The sequence below is a fragment of the Acinonyx jubatus genome, chromosome C1 (assembly GCF_027475565.1).
Source record: "Acinonyx jubatus isolate Ajub_Pintada_27869175 chromosome C1, VMU_Ajub_asm_v1.0, whole genome shotgun sequence".
Classification (NCBI taxonomy): domain Eukaryota; kingdom Metazoa; phylum Chordata; class Mammalia; order Carnivora; family Felidae; genus Acinonyx; species Acinonyx jubatus.
In genome coordinates, this window is record NC_069381.1 from 103211656 (window position 1) to 103236149 (window position 24494).

Below are 24494 nucleotides of genomic sequence, written 5' to 3' on the forward strand. Positions count from 1 at the left end.
AGTTCTTTTAGCTACTAGTCAATTTGATTTTTTGTATAAAAATATCTTAGTTTATTAAGTTTAGAAATCCAGGTTGATAATTTACTCTCGGCACTTAAAAGTCAGAAGAAATGGAATATTATTTTTAATTGTTGCTGTTAAGTCTCCTTTCAATATAATTATTTTTTTGGGTTGTAGGCAATATATTCTCTGATTCTTTTAAGATTGTCTTTGATGTTCTTGTTTCAGTATTATGTATCTAAATGTGAATTTATATTTATAGTAGTTGGCATGAAAACTCATGTTTGGCAAAATTATTGGAATATTTCTAGTCATTATTTCTTTTAACATTGCTGCTTTTCTGTTTCCTCTGTTCCATCCTTCTGGAACTCCTATGAGATATGTTTTGTCTCTTAACCTTTCATTTATATTATCAATTCATATCTCTCTGTGCTGCAGATCTGTGTAATTTTTCAGATCAGTATTCCATTTCAATAATTCTCTCTTCATCTGTGTCTAATCTGTGTTTATTTTAATTTGTCCATTCAGGTTTTAACTTCAAAGGTTATATTTTTATGTCTATAAGTTCTTTTTGCTTCTTTTTCAAATTTTCTTGATATTTTGTTAATTTCTTCTTCCCTCATGTTTTCAAATTCCTCATTTTTCTTTAATCACATTAATTCTATAACCTAAAATACTTTCTAGTTCCTGAGCAAATAATCTTTTATGTAAAAATAAGAAAGTGGGGCATTTTTACAAAAGCTTTAGATTAGAGTCTTCCAACTAGCCAGGTTTGGTATTTCCTCGTCTGACCTAACAGTATGCTAAGCAGTACACTGAATTATGTTTGAGCTAATAGCCTCAGCAATAGAAGGTTCATTAAAATCTTGAACAGGATTGTTTGCTGGCCCTAACCAATGAAACTTTTTAAGAAGGAGGGAGTTACTATGGTAACTACCAACCTGGAAAAAAAATTAATGTTTGCAATACAAAAATGATCCAAAATCAGGTTTTTATCATTTATAAAATGATAAAATCATCAATCAGGTTTTTATCATATATATTTCATAAACATATAACCTCTAGTTAATAGATCGTGAAATTTATCATTATCAGTAAAAAGATAGTGGAATTTGTATTTCAGAGATCAATTATCATAAAGGCCTAAATAATCAAAAGCAACTTAGCTTCAGCTTTTAGTGGAAAGGCTCCATTTTCATGATGAACGTGGGCTACCTTGGGTATTGCTAAGCATGTTGCATAAGTCCACATCTCTTAATATATTTTGAAATCTTGGACTCTCAGTAAGTGGAAAGGTTAATATTTTTTTAAATCAGTTTCATAACTGGATATAGTAGGGCTGCTGTGAGCTGGCAATAAAACCTTCATTTGGAGGAGAGTAAGTTTAATAATTTGTTTCTGTAAATTGTTGGGGTTTAATTTTTATGAAGGGGTGTATTATGCAATTCCCTATGTAATATGGGGGTTATTTCTTAAGGAAGAGTCCAAAGAAATAAGTGACACACAGCATTGACCCCAAGAGTTCAACGGCACAGAAGTACTATTTTAAGAGATTGTAGTGATCAGGAAATAGTATACTTTTAGATGTGAGTGATGAATGCCCTCCTTTTATACTTGGAATCATGTAAAATGTGGTATGGGCTACCCCACAAGGCTATGGATTAATAGGTGTCTCAATAAACAGGAAAGAAATCATGTCTCATAGCTGGGAGTGTGATGTGCTGATAGAGGAACTACTATCCCTCTAGAGTGGGAAATGCGTATTGCAGGATATTTCTGGGATACAGGTCACTTGATTTCCCTGATCTCTTAAGTAAAACCTTAGATCAATAGAGGTTTATTCTGTAGTCAGATACCACCACTTACTAGTTTATGATTTGGGCCAAGATACTTAATGTAATGGTAAGTAGGTCAAAAATGATCTCCTGCATCCTAGAAAATTACATGTAACCTTATCTCTCATGTAGCAATTTTAATAATCTTCATCCTGGGATACCTTCTATTTCTAAAAGACATCAAGATTTTTTTTAACTTTTTTTTAACATTTATTGCTGAGAGACAGAGACAGAGCACAAGCAGGGAAGGGGCAGATAGAGAGGGAGACACAGAATCTGAAGCAGGCTCCAGCTCTGAGCTGTCAGTACAGAGCCTGATGTGGGGCTTGAACCCACAAACCATGAGATCATGACCTGAGCTGAAGTCAGATGCTTAACTGACTGAGCCACCCAGGCACCCCAAGACATTAAGACTTTAAATGGAGATATACATTAGTTGAATCTGAAATTCAACTTGCCATTCAAAGTTATAATTTACGGGTGCCTCCGTGGCTCAGTCAGTTAAGCGTACAACCCTTGATTTTGACCCAGGTTATAATCTCACAGTTCATGAGTTCAAGCCCCGTATTGGGCTCTGTGCTGACACTGCAGAGCCTGCTTGGGATTCTCTCTCTCTCCCTCTCTCAAAATAAATAAATAAACTCTGAAACACAAAAGTTTTTAAAAAAAGTTATAATTTAAGTTGCAGTTTCTCAAGTACCTTTTTTTTAATGGAGGTATAATTGATATATAAAATTATATTAGCTTCAAGTATACAGCATGTACATTACAAAATGATCACCACAGTAAGTCTAGTTAACATCCATCAGCATATATAGTTACAAAAAATGCTTTTTCTTGTGATGGGAAACATTTAAGGTTTACTCTCTTCGCAACTTTCAAATATACAATGTAGTATTATTAACTAGAGTTTCCAGACTTTACATTATATCCCCCTGATTTACTTATTTTATAAAATGAGTTTTGCACCTTTCAACTCCCTTCACCCATCTCACCCACCCCTCCACCCACTGCCTCTGGCAACTACCAATCTTTTCTCTGTATCTGTGAGCTTGGTTTTGTTTTATTTTGTTTTGCTTTGTTTAGAGTCTACATATAAGTGAGATCTTACAACATTTGTCTTTCTCTGTCTGGTTTATTTCACTTAGCATAATGCCCTCAAGATCCAGCTATATTTTCACAAATGGCAAGTTTCCTTTTTTTTTATGGCTATTATTTCATTGTATAGATATGCACCACATTCTCTTTATCCATCCGTCTATGGATGGACCCTTAGGTTGTTTTCTTATCTTGGCTATTGAAAATAATTTTGCAGGGTGCCTAGATGGCTCAGTTGGTTAAGCATCTGACTCTTGATTTGGGTTCAGGTCATGATCTCATGGTTCATGAGATCGAGCCCCAAGCCCGGTTCTGTGCTGACAGCATGGAACCTGCTTGGAATTCTCTCTTTCCCTCTCTGTCTCTGCCTGCACACATGCTCTCTCTCTCAAAATAAATCAATATTTTTTTAAAAAAGAAAGTAATTCTCCAACGAACATGGGGGTGTGTATATCTTTTTGAGCTAGTGTTTTTGTTTTCTTTACATAAATACCCAGAAGTGGAATTGCTGGATCATATGGTAGTTCTAGTTTGAATTTTTTGAGGAACCTCCATATTCTATTCCATAGAGACTACAACAGTTTACATTCCCTCAACAGTACATAAGAATTCCCTTTTCTCCACATCCTTGCCAACACTGGTTATTTTTTGCCTTTTTGATAATAGCCATTCTAACAGGTGTGAGGTAATGGCTCATCCTGGTTTTGATTTGCATTTCCCTGATGACTACTGATGTTGAACATCTTTTCATGTACCTGTTGGCCTTCAGTATGACTTCTTTGGAAATATGTTTATTCAAATCCTCTGCCCATTTTTTAATCAAATTATTATTTTTAATGTTTATTTATTTTTGAGAGAGAGAATGAATGAGTGGGATAGGGGCAGAGAGAGAGGGAGGCACAGAATCCAAAGCAGGCTCAAGGCTCTGGGCTGTCAGCACAGAACCCAACATGGGCTTGAACCCATGAACCATGGATCATGACCTGAGCTGCAGTCAGATTGCTTAACCAATCTGAGTCACCCAGGCACCCCTAATTGAATTGTTTGTTTGTTTTTTTCATTAAGTTATATGAGTTCTTTATGAATTTTGGATATTAACCCCTTTTTGGATGTATGATTTGCAAATATTTTCTCAATTCAGTAGGTTTTTCATTTTGTTGATGACTTCCTTTGCTGTATAGAAGCTTTTTTAGTTTGATGCAGTCTCACTTGTTTATTTTTTTTTCTTGCCTTTGCTTTTGGTATCAAATCCAAAAAATTATCATCAAGACCAATGTCAGGGAGCTTACTGCTTATGTTTTCTTATAGGAGTTTTATGGTTTCAGATCTTTTTTTAAATTTTTTTATTTTATTTTTTTTTTAGATAGAATGCACATGCATGTGTGCATGTGGGCAGTGGAGGAGCAGAAGGAGAGGAGAGAGAATCTTAAGCAGGCTCCGCACCCAGCACAGAGCCAAATGCAGGGCTCCATCTCATGACTGAGGCCATGAGATCATGACCTGAGCCAAAATTAAGAGTCGGACACTGGGGCACCTGGGTGGTTCAGTAGGTTAAGTGTCCGACTTCGGCTCAAGTCATGATCTCACAGTTCGTGAGTTCAAGCCCCACAATGGGCTCTGTGCTGACAGTTCAGAGCCTGGAGCCTGTTTTGGATTCTGTGTCTCCCTCTCTCTCTGCCCCTCCCCTGCTCCTGCTCTGTCTTTCTCTGTCTCTCAAAAAATAAATAAATGTTAAAAAAAAAAAAAGGGTCGGACACTTAACCAACTGAGCCATCCTGGTGCCCCATGGCTTTAGATCTTATATTCATGTCTTTAATCCATTTTGAGTTTATTTTTGTGTGTGGTATAAGATAGTGGTCTAGTTTCATCCTTTTGCATGTGGCTGTCCAGTTTTCCCAACAGCATTTACTGAAGAGACTATCCTTTCCCCGTTGTATATTCTTGCCTCCTTTGCCATAAATTAATTGGCCATATATGCAAGAGTTTATTTCTGGACTCTCTGGTCTGTTCCATTGATCCATTTGTGTTACTACCATACTATTTTGATTACTATAGCCTTGTAATATATTTTGAAATCAGGGAGCACATTGTCTCCAGCTCTTTTCTTTCCTAAGATTGCTTTGGTTATTCAAGGTCTTTTGTGGTTACAAATTTTTTTATTCTATTTCTATGAAAAATGTCATTGGAGTTTTGATGGGGATTGCATTAAATCTGTAGATTGCTTTGGGTAGTGTAGATATTTTAACGATATTAATTCTTTTAATCCATGAGTATGGAATATCTTTCCATTTATTTATGTCTTCATTTTCTCTCATCAATGTCTTATAGTTTTCAATGTACAGGTCTTTTCACCTCCTTCCTTAAATTTATTCCTAGGTATTTTATTCTTTTTGACATAACTGTAAATGGGATTGTTTTTTTAATTTCTCTTTCTGATAGTTCATTATTAGTGAATAGATATGCAATAGATTTCTTTTTATTGATTTTGTAACCTACAACTTCACTGAATTATTCTAATATTTTTTTGGTAGAGTCTTTAGGTTTTCTGTAAATAATATCATGTCATCTGCAAAAAGTGACAGTTTTACTTCTGACTTTCCAATTTGAATGCCTTTTTTTTTTCTTGCTTAATTGTTCTGGCAGGGATTTCCAATACTATGTTGAATAAAAGTGGTGAAAGTGGACATCCTTGTCTTGTTCCTAATCGTAGAGGAAAAGCTTTTCAGCTTTTCGCCGTTAACTGTGATGTTGGGTGTGGGCTTGTCATAGATGACCTTTACTATGTATGTTGAAGTACATTCCCACTGTACCCACTTTGTTAAGAATTTTTATCTAAAATGGATGTTGAATTTTGTCAAATGCTTTTTCTGTATCTAGTGAAGTGATCTGATCATATCATTTTTTATCTTTCATTTTGTTAATGTAGTATATAAGCATCTTCTTTCTTTAAAACAATTCTTTTGTGACAACATTTTTCGATGATTCAAGTACTGGTTACAGTGAAGCAGAGTTCCACAGCCTTCTGTAGTTACAGGGTTTGTTTCTATAGGTCCTGCTCTAAGTGTAATTGTGATCATCTTTGTCTGGGTTTAAACAAGATTTAAATCTTGTTTAAAAGATTAAACAAACTTTTTTTTAAGTTTATCTATTTACTTTGAGAGAGAGAGTGAGAGTCAGGGAGGGGCAGAGAAAATGGGAGAGAGAGAATCCCAAGCAGGCTCCACATTCAGTGCAGAGCCCAACACACAAGGCTTTATCCCATGAATGGTGAGATCATGGCCTGAACTGAAATCAAGAGTTGGTTGCTTAACTGACTGAGCCACCCAGGCGCCCTGATTTAAACACCATTTAAAATAGAAGGCGTGTATTTGCTGCTAAGACACCAAGGAATTTTGCAGAAGCTAATTATCTCCTTAGCAACATTCTTAATAAAATTGCCTCCAGATAAAGAGAGGCAGTCAATATTATCTCCTCTCCATAGACATATGAAGTTTAATATGAATTTTGATTTACTTTCCCTTCTCTTTTTTGTGCATAATGAAATACAAAGAAAAAAAAAGATACTAACCGGTCACAGGGACCTCTTTAAAGGCATAATTTTCATACTTCTTTGCAGAGAACCTGCCCTAAAAAGGATCTGGGTAGTGGATTTAGCAGAGATCTGAACACATACAGGTGTGCTTTCCCTGAATGGTTAGTCCGTTGTGTCTCTGGGGTCCATGCAGGTTTGCAGTGTATACACTGTGGTCTCCTGTCTCAGTGTTTTCCCTTCTTATGGAATTAATACCCCCCCACCACCACCACCACCACTACCAACTTCCTTCTTCATTTGTCTCATTAGTCATACTGACCTAATATACCCTCAATTGCTGGTCGGGGAGTGGGTGGGGGTCAAAATTTCAACTTCTAGGAATTGTGTATGACATGAGTTGTTCCATAGCACAACCGAGATTTTCACCAACATCTGTGTGGAACAGTCAGAAGTCCTACTGCCCTAGTTGAGAGTTCTAGAATTCATAAATAAATATATATTGAACACATGAGAACAGCATAAAGTTCATAGTTCACTCACTCATTCAGCAAATAAATTCAGCTCAGTAAATGAGCATGAGAGATACTTCCGTGAATAACATAAAGATCCTAGCCCTCGTGAAAGTTACATTTTAATGCAGAGGGAGACAGAAATAAACAATAAACTTAATAAGTAAACTTGATAGTAAATCAGGTGACAAATACTATGGGAGAAAAAAAGCAAAGCAAGGTAAAGGGCAATTGGTATTGCATGGGGGCTGTGGGAGGTAAGTTACCCTCCTCAGCATGGTGTCAGAAAAGGCCACATTAAGAGATTTGAGGAAAGACTTGGAGGGAAGAACATTTCGGGCACAGCAGAGCTAGTGTCCTAAGGCACAGTCATGCAGAGTGTCTGAGGAGACAGGAGAGGTGAGGGAAGGAGAGGGAGATGTGCTGTCAGAGAGGAATCTGGAACCTGACGGGGAGGTCTTGTCCACTGTCTCGAGCACTGGTTTGCACTGTAAGTTAGCATTGAAGGGTTTGGGTTTTCTTCACAGTTCTATTGAACTATAACGTATGAACCATACAATTCATCCCTTTAAAGTATACGATTCAATCGTTTGGGTGTATTCACAGATATGTGCAACCATTAGCCACAGTCAACTTTAGAACATTTTCATGACCTTAGAAAGAACCCCTCTCCCCCCCAGGCCTAAGCAACCACTAATCTACTTTCTGTTTCTGTAGATTTCCCTGTTCTGAGCTTTTCATGTAAAGGGAACCATATAATATATATTGCCTTTTGCGACTGGCTTCTTTTACTTAGTGTAATGTTTTCCATGTTGTAGCCTATACCGATACTTCCTTCCTTTTTAATGCTGCATACACTACATTGTATGCCTATACTGTATTTTGTTTATCCGTTTGTCAGTGATGAACATTTGAGCTGTTTCCACCTTTTGGCTGTTATAAACAGTGCTGCTATAAACATTTAGGTACAAGTTTTTATGTGTTTTGTAGATTTTTAAGCAGAACCGTGACATCTGATATTTTATCAGGATCACCCTGGCTAATATGCTTAAAAGCTAATATGCTCAAGAGAGGTATTATTTCTCTTAAATGTTCAAAATAAACATGTGTTAATAGAAAAATGCAAATTCCTAGGTGTATTTAAATGAACCATACCCATTATTTATTCACCTACAATAGACTGATCTGTTGTTCTTGTGTTTCTAATGCACATGATCCTACCTTGCAAATAAATGAGCATCTTGGTTAGGGATTTGAGCTGGCTTGCCTTATCACTTCATAAGTCAATCAATATTAAAGAGTTCTAGTCCCTGCCGGCCGCAATTGACACTTTAAGTTAGCCGTGTGAGCTGAGAGGCCAAGAACCAGATCCATACGGATGGAATTGTTCTCTCAGTAGAAGAAATCCCTCTGTCTTCTCGGAATTCAGGATAGAAGTGGAGGGGAACGGGGAAGCTACGTAGATGTATTAGCCAAAGTGCTGTCCTTGCCTGAACCCCACTTGAACTTGGGTGAAGAGAGCACGGTAGTCTCCAGTGCTGTCAGTTTACTACTTAAGAATTTTAACAAGGAGGAAGACGTATCCTGCTAGAAGGTGACCCCAGATCAACAATCCCTTTACAGCCAAATTCCCTTTCAATCTGATAATAACGACTACACATAGTAGGTTCTCTGTAATGCTACCGGATTCAGTTAAACCCTCATTAGCTATACGCCTGCAGAATAATTAATGGTCCCATTTTTCAACTATTTTCTAACTAGTAAAGACAAATAAAGAAAAATAGGCTCCCTCCACCAAGTAGTTCATTCTCATTATAATGAAAAACTCAAGTATTAAAGTAAAAACCTTTCATAACACCACAGTTAGAATTAACCACTGTTAGTATTTTGGCATATTCCCTTTGGTTGTTTCTTTACCTAAAGTTCTTTGAGTTTTGTTTTGTTTTTGACATAATTAGGACCATATTGTCTATACAGTTTTCTACTTGTTTTCTTACTTTTAATTATATTGAGAACACTTTCCCATGTTATTAAAAATTATTTAAAATAATCTTAATGGCTATATAATTTCAGTTTTAAGAATATATCTTTAACCATTACTATTAGATATTTAGATTGTTTACAATTTTTATTTGATATAAGTAATATGGCAATAAACATCTTGTGTATTGAGAAACCCTTGTCCCATCTCTGATTATTTCCTTAAGGTAAGTGTGCAGTGAGGCTGTTTCAGTATTGCTTAGAGATATACATTGGTAGAACTTTTCCGGAAAGCAATCTGTATGTATTCAAAGATACAGGGTTGACTGCAGGGCTCTTGTTGTTGAGGTTGCACTAGTTTTCCTGGCTTTTAAGAAGCCCTGGCCCAGGTGATAGAAATGTTTTGTATCTTGATTAGGGAAGTGGTTACACAACTGTATCCATTTGTCAAAATCATCAAACAACACCCTTAAAATTGGTACATTTCGTGTCTGTGAATTATATATCAATAAGAAATTTAAATTTTAAAAACAAAGTTTTGTAGTATCAAACTGACACTTTTTTCTCGATATGGTCAGAAAGATGAAAAAGTAATTTTAGAAGGAATAGTTTTCTGACCATGTAATTCAGTGTTTTTTAACGCCATTGTTCCAGAACCACCCAATATTAGCTAGTGTTATGATTCACATACTTGGAGAAAAATCCATAGCAATTCCTAAAAAGGGAGTTATGATGATACCAAGAATTAAATTTATTTAGCCATAGTATGTGCTAGATAGCACGTTATACCTGTGCTATCCAGGAAGATAGCCACTAGTCACATGTAGCTACTGAGCGCCTGAAATGTGGCTGGTCTAATTTGAGGTGTGCTGCCGATATGAAATATACATCAAATTGCAAAGACTTAATACCAAACAAGAAATGTAAAATAATCTCATTAATAATGTTTTGATGTTGATAATGTTTTGGATATATGGGTTAAGCCAAATATGCTATTAAAATTAATCTCACCTTCCTTTTTACCTTTCTAATATAGTCATAGAACATTTAGAATCCCGTAGCAGTTCACATTTGTAACTTGCTTTACATTTCTGTTGGATAGTACTGCTTTATCCATTCAGTTTTGTTTAATTCTCGTAACGACCCAACGAGATAGATATTTTTATTATCATCAACTTCATTTTCCAGATGGGATTGAGGTTTTAGAGAAGTGAAAACCTTATCCAAAGTCATATAGACCTAATAGGCGACAAAGCTGGAATTAAACTCAGATGGTGTGTTTCCAGTCTGGACAACTAAGCACTCAGCTGAAATAATATTTTAAGATTTATCTAGCTATGATTTTTCTAATCCCTTGCTTATAAATATCACTTATAAAGTAGGCAGAACTTGTTTTTACCAAATTCACAAATATGTGAAGCTTTCTGCCTACTAAGATATGTTGTAAACCAAAGCAGGGGAAAAAATAGTACGAAAGTGAGGAATAATTAAGAATGAGATTTAAGACAGTGTTGCTCTTTGAATAAAAAATGGTTAACTTGATTAGTTATAACTCTTATTAGTTTCATCACTACCTAAGATGATAATTTAAGGGTTGGTAATAATATAATCCTGACAGAGTAAGTAAGTTACAGTGCAGAGAGTACTTTTTTTTGCAGAGAATACGTTTTAGGGCCTAGAAAACATTTGGCATTTTGGATTTCTGTAAATAAACGTGGAGCTGGGAGGGGGCTGATTAATATCTTCAACAGGTACTTTATAGATTTCTACCTAAACAAGTAACACTAGAAACTTGGACCTTCTCCTGTAACCACAAGTTGGTTCGATCTCTGAATTATTTACAGAAAAATTAGGATCCTGTAACAGAATTTGCATTTCAAAGGAAGAGGAATCCAGAGGACACTCTTGTTCACTTATGGGCATTTCAGGATCAGTTTTTTAAAAGTGTTGGAACCATCACCATCTCCGTAGAGATTCTAGAGGGAGTTACTTTGCTGCTGTGACCAACGCATTATTAAACACCATTGCAAGAGCTGTGGTGGGGTGTATTGCCTGTCACTGACAAGCATTTATTGAGCACTGATAACGTGTAAGGTTTTGTGAAAGGCGCTACAAAGAGACAAACATGGAGACATGTTCCATATTTTTAAGGATTTCGATGTCCAATGGGAAAAATAAGCATATAAATGAGTAATAAGATGCTTTTTGAAAAAACTGGATTTAACCAAGATTCAAATCTAGGTCTGTCTCTTGGTTCCAATTTATTTGTGCATTTGGAACATATATTTTTAAAATTAAAAATAGCTTTTCACTGCAAAATCAATGCATAATACTCGTAGGAAAAAAATTTAATACAGCTAAGCAAAAATAAGATAATAAAAATATCCATACTGCCACAGTCCCACCATAGGAAATGTCAACATCTTGATGTATGTATAGCCTTTTGGACCTTTTTCTATTAATGTACGCACATATATTTTTAAACAAAAGGACTGTACTATACATGTACTTTCAATGAAAATTCCAACATATCTAATTTTTAGAGTGACTGAATAGCATTCTGTTGTCTGATTGTGCCCCATCTTATTCAACCAACCCTTTTTTGTTCATTCAGCACTTATTGAGTGCCTACTGTATTCCAGGAGCTATCTTAAGACTACAGTGTTGTGTTACAGTGGTGGATAAAATTGTTTAGTATTAATTGTTTATAATTTTTCAATCATATTAATAATGCTATAATAAACATTATTTTATATGTATCCTTATATACTTGTCCAGTCGTTCACTTGGGATAATAATTGAGCATATACTAGATGCCAGACAGTCTGGTGACTTCATTACATATATTATCTCATTTAATCTTTGTGATCCAAGAGGCAGTGTTGTGATTTCAATTTTAAAATGAAGAAACAAGAACATGGAGAAATGAAATAATTTGCCTTAGGTCATACGACAAGGAAGTGCAAACCTGTAAATCAAGTTCAAATTTGTGTGATCCTAGATTCATGCACTGCTAGCAATGTTAAGGTGAAATTACTGCCTCCAAGAGCATAAACTTTTTGTTTGTTTTTACTTTTTTTTTAGTAAGCTGTACACCCACCATGGGGCTTGAATTCACAACCCTGAGATCAAGAGTCACAGAACATAAATATTTTTAAAAAAATTTTTTTAGTGCTGATTTATTTTTGAGAGTGAGAGAGAGAGACAGAGTGTGAGAGGGGCAGGGGCAGAGAGAGAGGGAGACACAGAATCTGAAGCAGGCTCCAGGCTCTGGGCTGTCAGCACAGACCCCATCGTGGGGCTCAAATTCACAGGCCATGAGATCACGACCTGAGATGAAGACGGATGACCAACCAACTGAGCCACCCAGGCACCCCAAATACTTTTAAGATGCTAAATTACTAATTTTCCAGCCACAAAGATTTTATTACCAGTTTAACCTTCACATCATGTCCATGCAACACTGAGGTTAGGTGCACTTGATTCTTAAAACTAAACTTAAAAATCTTCAATTCTTGGAATGCCTGGCTGGCTCAGTCTCTCGATCTCAGGGTTGGGAGTTCAAGCCCCATGTTGGATGAGGAGCCTGCTTAAAAAAAAAAAAAAAAAAAAAAACTATCAAAAATCATCAATTTGTATGGAGGTTGGTTAAAAAAAAAAAAACTTCAACTCAAATCAGAGAAAGAAGAAAGAAGCAGATAAACGTTGTGAAGTTGAGAAACCAATAAATGAGAGAGACACAAATAGAGACAAGAGAGTCAGAGAGAGATACTGACCCCCTTCTCCCTCCCATTGCTTCAACTTACCCCCAGCCCCACGCCATCTAATACACCTTTTTCTTTTACATAAGCTTGTTTGAATAGTTTCTGTTTCTTATAGTCAGGATGTTGCATTTTAGAAAAATGTTCTCGTCATTTACAAGTCTATAGGATATGCCTTTTTGTGTAGTGTGTAAGACCCAATCTGTATTTGCATATTTGTTTCGGGATTTGTTGGGTTAAACAATAGAAAGTTAAAAATAGAAGGAAAAGTTCAAAACTTCTAACTCTGTGTAGTGACACAAAAGTGACCTGTTTACTTCATATATTACCTACATTTCTTTTTTTTCAAGTTTATTTATTCATTTTTAGAAAGAGAGAGGGAGAGAGAGAATCCCAGGCAGACTCCAGGCTGTCAGCGCAGATCTTGATGTGGGGCTTGATCTCAAGAACCGTGAGATCACGACCTTGATCATGATCAAGAGTCGGATGCTTAACTGACTGAGCCACCCAGGCACCCTTATGATCTACAGTTCTGTTTTTTATGATAAAAAATACTGAAATGTTCTACAGATTCTTAAAAGTTATCAATTTGATGTCACTGAGATTATTAAATACTCAAGTAGTTGATTATTGTCAGCACAGCCCTGAGTTGTCTTTCCTCTGCCAAAACTCTGTTACCTTCCCCAGCTGAGTGATGTATCCACCAAGAGACCTGTTCTTTCACAGGGATTGTCATTAGAGCCTTGGTTGAATGGGACCTGTGATTTACACATCACTGTTTGGTACCTTTCATCTTTTAAAAGACAGTACAGGGGTTCCTGGGTGACTCAGACTCTTGATTTCAGCTCAGGTCATGATCCCAGTTGGACTCCGCGTGGGGCTCCACGTTGAGCGTGGAACCTGCTTAAGATTCTGTCTCTCCCTTTGCCCCTCTGCCCCGCTGAGGCATGCTCCCTCTCTTAAAAAAAAAAAAAAAAAAAAGGCAGTTTTGCCTAGCAGTTAAGAGCATGGACTCCAGTGCCAAGACTACCTTTTTAAATCCCAGTTTTGCCATGTGTCCACTTATATGACTTTATGCAAATTATTTAACCTTTTTGTGCCTCAGTGTCTCAGCTGTAAAATGGAGGTCCATAATGGCTCTTTCACATCACTGTGGTGATGAACGGATAATAGAACATATATGAAATGCTTGCAGGAGAATCTGGCATGGGGGAAGCAGTCAATAGCTGTTACTTGCTGCTGCTGCTACTGTTAACTGCTCTTCTATTTGGGGAACTCTGGATATTCATCATCAACCACCTCTGCCATCACCCATACTTCAATCACTTGTTTTGAAACCCTTCAAGAGCAGAATTCTGTTATTATCCCAAGTAGGAATACACCAGGGCAGTGATAAAATTTACTATGAAGGTAGTAGCCCAGCTGCCAGATGACCTTTGTGTTGTGGTCTGTGAGGACAAAAATGTTTAGTAGCTCAGGTTCCATTTGTGCTCACTTAAAATGTCCCCTTTGAGGCTCCCAGAGTCAGCACCTGTGTAATTAATAGGCCAGCACAGAGCCTTCCACAGCCATGCTTGCTGCAGGCAGGTTATTTGGGGCTTTGCTTCTTGTATTTTTTTGTGGTGGTCACCATTCTACTCCTGTAGTTGTGGTTGCTTTGAGAAATTGATGTGGTTTTGAATGTTCCCAGTGGTGAGAAAGTGTATCTCTAGCTCTTTTGGTTTTCGGTTGATAACCTCCTTTCAGGCCCCTGTATAACTGATATTACAGGCAGTTGTGTCCCTGAGGAGTCTGTTTTCTGCCCTGTGGACTCCAACGGTAGTCCTTTCTCCTCACACAGCCCTCCAGTGAATGATATACGCACAATGCTGGCTACAGGCAGAATCCCACTGGTGGCTTTTGTCCTCTTTCTTCTCAGTGAGAAAATAAAGCCAAGGGCTCCTGTTTATTTGTTTTCTTTTGCTTTGCTTTTAGGGTTTTAGTTCTTTTTCCCCATAAGTCAGGTGTCTAGTGCTAAGGTGGGAACTGGGAAGGAGAAGCTATGTTTTTTAATAGGCAGTTACATTGTTTGTAAGAAAGTGTCAATTCCTCAGTGGAAGTGGTTATAATCAAGGAAATATTTTGTCTTAATTCAGTGTTTCCCAAGGTCTGTCCTATAGAAAATGTGTTTGGCATTTGTTTAGTATTGATAGGTATTCCACTAAAAAAGGATTCTATAGCCAACTAAGTTTAGAAAATAAACTTAGTTTATTGGGCGCCTGGGTGGCTCAACAGGTTAAGTGTCCAACTTCAGCTCAGGTCACGATCTCATGGTTTGTGAGTTTGAGCCCCGTGTCGGGCTCTGTGCTGTCAGCTCGGAGCCTGGAGCCTGCTCCAGATTCTGTGTCTCCCTCTCTCTCCACCTCTTCCTGCATGCTCTCTCTCTGTCTCTCTGTCTCTGTCTCTCTCTCTCTCTCTCTCTGTCTCTTTCAAAAATAAATAAACAGTAAAATTTTTAAAGAAAATACTGCCTCCAGGGCGCCTGGGTGGCTCAGTCAGTTGAGCGTCACACTCTTGATTTCTGCTCAGGTTGTGGGATCGAGTGCCGCATTGTCAAGCTCACACTGACTGGGCATGCCGCAGAGCCTGCTTCAGATTCATTCATTCATTCTCTCTCTCTCTCTCTCTCTCTCTCTCTCTGCCCCTCCCCCGCTAGTTCCATCTGTCCTGTCCCCTGGGACCAGTGTTCCTAGCCTAGCTCAGCCCCCCTCATAGGCACCCGGTCTTATCCCTCACCTACTCCAGGATATGACTCCAAACTGGCTCCTCTCTCCTCAATCAGTTTTTCCCACTCTAGTGGATCATTCATAGAAACTTACTGACTTTCCCCCACCCTTAAAAACCCTCCGGTAGCCTCCTATCTCTTTCCAGGTCCCGTATCATTTCTCTGTTCTCTTTTGTAGCACAATTCTTGAAGAACTCTTTATAGTCACTGTCCCTGATTCCTCTCCTGACATATTCTCTTGAACCCACATATTCTTCTAAACCTCACTCTGCTCAGTTTTTCACCCCCATCACTCTCCAGAATTGCTCCCACTGTGGTCTCTAGGGACCTCCACATGGCTAAACCCAGAGTCAACTTTTAGCGCTCATTTTACTTGACCTGTCAACATCATTTGACACAGTTAATAGTCCCTTCACTTGGAAACACCTTTATCCCTTAGCTTCCAGAAACTGTAGTCTCCCGGTCTTCCTGTCTCGCTGGCCATTCCTGCTCTGTCAGTTTTGTTCATTTTTCCTATTTTTGGAACCCCTAGAACACTGTCCTTAGACTTCCTTAGTGCTTAGATGTCCTTAGTCTTCTCCTCTGTACCCACTCCCTTGGCAGTCTTCTCCAGGCTCATGGCTTTAAAGTCTCTCTGCTACAGACTCCCAAATGTGTATGTCAAGTCCAAAGTTTCTGCCTCAGCACTATCAATGTTGGGGACCAGATAATTCTTTGTCGTAGTGAACTGTCCTGTGCACAGTGGGATGTTCAGCAACGTCGCTAGCCTCTGGATGCCGGAGCGCACCAGTTACGACAACCAAAAATGTTTCCAAACATTGCCAGATATCCCCTGGGGATAAAATGACACCTCTCTGCCCCCCCTTCCCCATTGAGAACCACTGTTTCTAGTCTGAACTTCTTCCCCAAACTCCAGATTTGTATATTCAGCTGTCTACTTGACACTTCGGTTTGAGTGTCTAATTATCCATATGTAACATGATCAAGACCACGCTTCTGATATATCTTTCTAAACCTAATCCTCCCTCAGACTTGCCACCTCAGTTAATTGTATACCATCCTTCTACTAGTATGCTTAGGCCAAAAACCTGGGTGTTTCCTCAACTCCCCTCTTTCTCTCACACCTGCATCCTGATTCATCAGTAAATCTTACAATCCTTTGCTTCCAAGTGTGTCTAGAATCTGACACGCTCTTACTACTACTGCCCTGGTCCATGCCACCATCATTTTCTACCTGGATTGTTACAACTGCCTCACCTTCTCTGTATCACTAGAGTGACCCTGTGAAAATTCGTAATTCAGGGCATGTCACATCTCTGCACAAAAACCTCCAGATGTGAGGTGCCTGAGTGACTCAGTTGGTTAAGCATCCAACTCTTGATTTTGGCTCAGGTCACCATCTCACCATGCATGAGTTCGAGCCCCACATCGGGCTGTGTGCTGACAGCATGGAGCCTCCTTAGGAATCTCTCCCCCCCCCCCCGCCGCACCCCCTCAAAATAAATAAATAAACAACTTCCAGATGTTTTCTTTCTTACTCAAAGTAAAAATCAAAATCCTTACAGCAAGCTGCCAGGCCTCACGTGATCTCATCTTCTACTCCCATCCATCTCCTGTCTCCTCTCTCACTACCCAGACTTCCAGCCACACTGGCCTCCTCTCTGTTCCCCAGCACACGCGGCCTTGGTTCCTTTGCACTTGCTCTTTCCCCAGATAATCTTCTCTGTTTCTTCATTCAGGTCATGGCTCAAATATCAGTTTCTCAGTGAGGCCTTCCTTGACCACAGGATTTAAGATCTCACACCACCAACACCACCTCCACCTCTCTTTCAAACCTGCTTTATTTTTCCCCATCGCGCTTTCTTGATCTGACATACCCCAGACCACTGCATCCTGCTTACAAGAATAAACTCTGAAGCCAGATTGCCTAGGTTTGTATCCCAACTCTGTCACTCTCAAGATGTAGGACCTAGGCTTCTCTGTGCCTCAGTTGCTTTGTAAAGTGGGATAGTTTTTATCTCATCAGAACAGAACCTCACCTACAGTGTTAGGAGTTCACCATGATTATTTTTGTTGTGTTATTATTATTGTATTTTACTTATTAACTTCCTTTATCTTCCCCTTCCCTTATTGGAATGTAAATTCCATGAGAGAACTTTTTTACTTTGGTTATTGCTATATTCACAGCTTCCACAACAGGGCCTGGCACATAGTAGGCACTTAACAAATATTTGCTAATCAAATTGTCCTCTGGAAAGAGTAATGGGGAAGAGATGAATCCAGGAAGACCTCAGCTCTATGTGTACCATTTAAAACTTTTACCAAAAGAATGTGTTCATGTATTGTGTCCTCAAAAAGCTTATAGACTTCAGTGGAAAAAAGACATGTAGACAAATGAATTCCTAGAGGATTGATAATATGAGAGTTGAGTTGTAAAAGATGCATAGTTCAGATAAAGTATGACACAGATGGGCAGTCCTCCAGGCAGAGGGAATAGAATGTGCAAAAGCAAAGAGGTACAAGATATCAGAGCAGCTCTGAGCGCTGTAAGCAGTGGAAAATGAGAAGACTTTTCAGTGTTCTGGGCTATTAAATGCTCCGTCACATCCTTCTCTCTGACCCACTCCTATATTCCAGCATCTCTAGTGTTTGGCTGTAATTAGAAGATTATTACTCCATTAAGGCAAACATTTCAAGTTTTTTTCTCATTATTTTCCAGAAAGTCCTTTTCTAGGTTCCTGCTTCCCATAAATTCCATTCATTATTCCCCTTCACATTTGATTCTAGCTTCCTTTGGTGTCTTTGGTTTTCTTATTATTAAGAAACTCATATAGGGGCACCCTGGTGGCTCAGTCATTTGAGCTTGAGTTCAGCTCAGGTCATGGGATCGACCCCCGCATCAGGTTCCAGGCTGAGAGTGGAAGCTTGCTTAAGAGTCTCTCTTTCTCTCTCTCTCTCTCTCTCTCTCTCTCTCTCCCCCGCTGCCCCTCTCCCCTACTCATGCTCTCTCTCTCTCTCTCTCTCAAAAGAAAAAGAAAAAAAAATCCCATATAATTTCTACCTGTGGAATATAGTGAAAAAAGAGGAAGATGTAGGTGATAGACAGTCTTGCTATATAGCTTTAAGAACACAGTTGTTCAACGAAATTACTTTAGTAATGAAAATCTAAAATCCTATAAGTGTTAGTCTTTAGTTCCTTACCAAAGACTAGAAAGTGAAGAAACTCTTTTCTCAATGTGCGATGCAAGCCTTTCTTGAGGTTGACTTTAAAATCGGGGCCTTTTACTGCCCACCTTGCTTCTTGCCATAGAGTTGGGAATCATGACAGCACAAACCAAGACGAGCAGTAGCATTAACCTCCTGGGTTAGCTTCTGGAACCTTCTTTGTTTATATCTTGTCTCACATTGAATTGTGACTGTATCTGTCTCGGACAGTCCCTTAAAGGTAAGAATCCTAACAAGCGGGGCGCCTGGGTGGCTCAGTCGGTTAAGCAGCCGACTTTGGCTCAGGTCATGATCTCGCGGTCCGTGAGTTCAAGCCCCGCGTCAGGCTCTGTGCTGACCGCTCAGAGCCTGGAGCCTGTTTCAGATTCTGTGTCTCCCTTTCTCTCTGACCCTCCCCCGTTCATGCTCTGTCTCTCTCTGTCTCAAAAATAAAAAAAGAAAAAAAAAAAAAAAAGAACCCTAACAAGTGATCCTTTGTACACCCAGCTCAACACCTACCTCATAACGGATGCTCAGTAAAACACTTGTTAAATTGAATTGAACTGAGCTGAATTGAATTAGATTATAGTACCACAGGAGAAGGGGACTTTTTAGTTTGCTTTGTAAGCGAAATTGATTTAAAACAAAGCTAGGAAAGAAAAATCCTTCTTTTGTTGTTTTTCATAAACATAGTCTAAATTTGGGGTATAGATACCAATATGTTCACCGCCCATAATTTTTTAAGCATTCCGCAGTGACTCATCAAAGTCCTCAAATAGATACTTTTTAAAAGTCACAATGGCCCTAGGAAATAAAATTAGACTTGGCAAATATAAATAGTATTTTCTCTTTGCAGTCAAAAATGTGGGGTCTTATTGATACACAGAGGAGGATCATTACGTATAATTTCAGTTAAGTTACTTCTTTTCTTTGCACCGGTAGCAGAGTCTGAAGGGAAGCAAATAAAGGTCACCGCTGAATTCCCGTAGGGTTTCCCAGCAGGTTTGTTTCATTCTTAACCATCACTGACCAAAGACTTCTTGTGCTGTCTTTCAAGAAAGCAGTGCTGCTTCGTTTCCTGACACTTGTTTTCTGTCCTCCACGTGTCTCCAGTCCTACTGGCCAGAAAACCAGTCCAGACAGACATGCCCATATTTCAGTAGCGGAATAAATGAATTTAGCTTCTACTCCTTTCCCTCTACTTCATCTTTTTTTTTTTTTCTTTTGCAAAGGAGTTTTCATTTAAATCCTCCAAGTGCCAAATCTGCCAGGTCTAAAACTGCAAAACACTGGTAATAATAAGGGACCTGGCCATCACCCCTCCAACCCTCTGCTACAGGTCTGTCTCCTGAGCGTGAGTGTGGCACTTAAAAATACCGCCCCCAGAGCTCCTATATCACAGCAAAGGCTCTTTTGCCAACAGGAGCCATTCAGATTAATTCACTTATTCTGTATACCTTTATTGGGTCCCTGCTAGAAGTCAGCATCTGTGCTGAGTGAGCACTGGAGATCCACCTTGGAGATCGAAGAAGTCTCAGACCCACCCTAAGCACCTCACAGTCTAGTGTGACAGAAATAACCGAGGAGTACCTACGGAATAATCATACAGAGCTAAAATAGCACCAGAAAGTGATTAGAGCCGTGGGAGGGATCCGTCCAGCATGGAGGAGTTTGAGAAGGCTTCACAGAAAAGGTGGCTTTTAATCCTTAGCCTTAAAGGATTTCATCAGGGGCACCTGGGTAGCTCAGTCAGTTGAGTGTGCGACTTCAGCTCAGGTCATGATCTCATGGTTCGTGGGTTTGAGCCCCGCATCAGGCTCTGTGCTGACAGCCCAGAGCCTGGAGCCTGCTTCGGATTCTGTGTCTCCCTCTCTCTCTGCCCCTCCCCCACTAGTGCTCTGTCTCTCTCTTTCCCTCTCTCAAAAATAAACAAACATTAAAAAAATGTATAAAGGATTTTGTCAGACAGAGAAGGGCTGTCTAGCATTTTGGACACAGGACCTAAGAGCAAACAGGTGGGAACGCACATGAGGTGTTTAGGGGACAGCAAGTGTTGGGGCGCTCCCGGGGCCGCAGGGTGGGAAGTGGAGTCAGACAAGCAAGGGAACAATCCAGTGGCAGTATATGTGGGGCCCGAGGGCGCAGGTTCCAGAGCCTGGGTTTGAGTCACAGCTAAGCCACTTACTGGCTGTGGTGACCTTGGAAAATCATTTCACCTCTCCATAGCTTGATTTTGTCATCTTTTAAATAAGGATAATAGCGTCTATTTCACACATACGTACACATGCACGTATGGCTTAAAACAGTTCTCAGAACACAATAAATACAAGTATGAGTTATCACAAGGACACAATGTGAAGGGCCTCAAGTTTTAACTTGTGCGTCATTCTGTAAGCAAAAGAAAGGTCTTCAAGTGGAAGAGGCAAAAATATGCAATAGGATATCGTCTGTATTTTAGAAAATGAATTCTAGTGCCACTTTGCAGAGGACACTGGCTGAGGAGGAGACTGAAGGGACACAGTCCAAGTTCTGAAGCCATTTCGAGAGTACAGATAAAAGGTGCTCGATGGAACGTGGTTCTCAGTTAATACAGTAGCCTTGCCCCTAAAACTCCTGGGTTCCTAACTAGAAATTTCAAACGGGAAGTTTTAGCCTTACCAGATCTTGCAGATTTAGTGCTAAAAAACCCCATGAGAACCCTGGGGAGGAGCACCGAGGGAGGGCTCTCCTAGCCTGGATGTCTGAGTGCCCCGCACACCAGGACAGTAATCCTTGCGTACTCTTCACGATCTCCTTCATCCAATCACAAGTCACGGGCAAGATCTTCTAATTTGGAGACGCTTTTCCTTTTCCCCCTTTGAGTAACCTCAAGTCTACCGGTCAGTTTCCTAGAGGAAGTTCTGGCTTCCGGACTGCACAGCAGAAGCAAGGAGAGCTCTCAAGTTACAGCGAGGTCCACAAGCAGACGGTGAACCTGAACCGGCGCGGGGAGAGGAGGCGCAGGGCGAGGAGGCCGGCGCAGCTCGCCCTCAACCTCCCTGCAGGCTTTCCCCACTGGCCGCAGGTGTTGGAGGAGAGCCTTGGGTTTCACGCTTGTCCTTATAACCCACCTCCAGGTAGCCTGCTCACTCCTGAACTGTAGGCACAGACACCCACATCCCAGGGACAAGTTGAGAAGAACTCTGTGCCGGTCCTGACCCACCTTTCCCGTGGTTTCCTTATCAAATAAACAGATATATTCCTTGTATTTGACAGCACAATCACTTTGGTTTCTGATGAATTTTGTTGGGATCTCACTTGAGTAAAGGGTTATCAGAGCTCAGAGGGGTTTAAAAAGTAAACTATTTGATGCACACGCTACACATCCTCCCCTCTCTTGACCCCATTTACTTTTCATTAACCACATTCCTGCACACCTCATTTTTGAAAACTCATCATGTTTCTGTAGAAAGCCATCCAAAAATTGTTCCTACACTGCAATTTTCTGTGGCACTGAGAAACCATGTATGACTACAATAAAAATCCATTTTGTGGAAAGATACAAGTTTTTATTTCTTTGGGGTTAATGGGGTTTATGGGAATTCGCAAGATGAGGCATGAGTTGGCTTTACACCAAACAGAGAGAAGGCATCGCTTCTATCCAGAGGATATTTAAACTATGTCAACGCTCAGGCGATTAAGTATCCAGCTCTTGGCTTTGGCTCAGGTCATGATCTCACAGTTTGTGGGTTCAAGCCCCACATCGGGCTCTTGCGCTGACAGTGCGGACCCTGCTTGGGATTCTCTCTCCCCTCTCTCTCTGCCCCTCCCCCGCACGCATGCTCTGTTTCTCTCTCTAAATAAATAAACTTCCAAAAATTAATGTCAAGGCAGATTCATAACTTCTGGTGTCAATTTCAGTTCTCTTGAAAACAGTGGAAGCTGATGTCACTAATGCCAGATTACGGCATCCTCAGATCATAGCAAAAACACAGCACAATCCCTCTCTGGCTCTCTGTAGGCCCTTTATATGTTTTTTAACCTTTCTTTCATGTGGAACCGAAAATATTCTCTAGCCTCAGATACCCTAGGCTCAAATCTGTCACAATTATCAGACTTCGGGGATGATATATAAATATAAATATAAATATATATGATATATATGTAAAAGTGATAAACTACCTCATAGAATCATGAGGATTAGATGAGATAATACATATAAAGCACTTAGAACATTGTAAACACTAAATGAAATTTGACTACGAATAGGACAGTAAGACTGATTCCTATCTCCAACTTGGGGCTACGAAATCACTACATAAAAAGTTTGGATTCCTGTCAACCCTCCCACTGCACTAATCAGCAACTCAAGAAATAAAAGGAAAAATAAAGGTCATTCCATCCATCCCCCTTTTCCCATTCCTCCTCCCCCCTTTTCATCATTGTTTCTTTAACTTCCAGTCATGTGAAGCCCTAAGGCTTTTGGCTGTAGTATAGCTCAGAGCTAGGTCTTACTTCTCTTCTCTTTTTTTTTTTTTGGTGGGTCACTTTAGGTACTTTTTTCTACTTTTCCAATTTTTATAATCCTAAAAAAGGGAGATAGCCTTCACTTGGGGAGACAGTATTTTATTTTATTTTTTATTTTTTATTTTTTTTAATTTACATCCAAATTAGCATATAGTGCAACAGTGATTTCAAGAGTAGATTCCTTAGTGCCCCTTACCCATTTAGCCCATCCCCCCTCCCACAATCCCTCCAGTAACCCTCTGTTTGTTCTCCATATTTAAGAGTCTTAGGTTTTGTTCCCCTCCCTGTTTTTATATTATTTTTGCTTCCCTTCCCTTGTGTTCATCTGTTCTGTGTCTTAAAGTCTTCCTATGAGTGAAGTCATATGACATTTGGGGAAGACAGTATTTTAAATGCAGCATGTTACAAGTTACACAGTCTTTTCAAATAAACAGAACCCTCCCTCCAAGCAGGAAGACCTGTGCTTCCCTTCCTCGAGGCGAGATAACTCTTTGGAATAAGAAGAGTAAGAATGGAGACTTTTCTTAGACCATTGCCCTGAGTATTTGCCCGCTCCCATTCTGCTACCCAGCTGACAATGCCAAGTCTAAGAAAAGAGCCTTACAGGGGCTCCTGGGCAGCTCATTTGGTTAACCGTCTGCCTTTGGCTCAGGTCATGATATCTCTCTCTCAAAAATAAATAAACAATTTTAAAAAAAGAGAGAAAGAGACAGAGCCTTAACTTCAGGATGTTTGATGCCAGAAGTTGGCATTTCTTTTTTTTTTTTAATGTTTATTTTTGAGAGAGAGAGTGCAAGCAGGGAAGGGGCAGAGAGAGAGGGAGACACAGAATCCAAAGCAGACTCCAGGCTCTGAGCTGTCAGCACAGAGCCTGACGCAGGGCTGGAACCCACGAACCGCGAGATCATGACCTGAGCCGAAGTCGGACGCTTAACCAACTGAGCCACCCAGGCGCCCCTGGTATTTATTGAGGATGAAAGACTTAAATTTTTATTTAAGATTTACAGAGCTGATAACATTATTAGTGGCCTTTCATTTTTACCATTTAAAAACAGCATTTTAGTTAAAGTCTCATGTGCTTTTGATGCCCTCTCCTCCACAGATTGAAATGCCCTAGTCAAATGTCCCAGTTACTCTACAAAAGACGAGGCTCTGCTTTTAGGCGAACAACTGTTTGGATGACAGTTTTTGCCCAGTAAACTTGCAGGCAGCAACTCACAAATCCTCACTGGTGAGAGCTCCTTTATTCCTCCCTCAAGTGGACTGGCTTATAAAACAGTCAACCAAAGCCTGGGTGGCTCAGTC

The 24494-nt window shown here is 39.6% G+C and overlaps 1 protein-coding gene across 4 annotated transcripts in view; it reads left to right on the top strand.

The window, feature by feature from the left end:
- VPS45 (vacuolar protein sorting 45 homolog) overlaps positions 1-22227 on the top strand; it is a 65290-nt gene extending 43063 nt beyond the window's left edge. The window contains exon 15 of one of the 4 annotated variants that reach the window (XM_027056295.2): positions 21546-22227. In XM_027056295.2, the coding sequence (XP_026912096.1) occupies positions 21546-21825 (280 nt within the window). In that variant the 3' untranslated portion in view covers positions 21826-22227. The other 3 variants (XM_027056296.2, XM_015084855.3, XM_015084856.3) reach the window with 3 other exon arrangements.
- The last annotated feature ends 2267 nt before the right edge of the window (positions 22228-24494 follow it).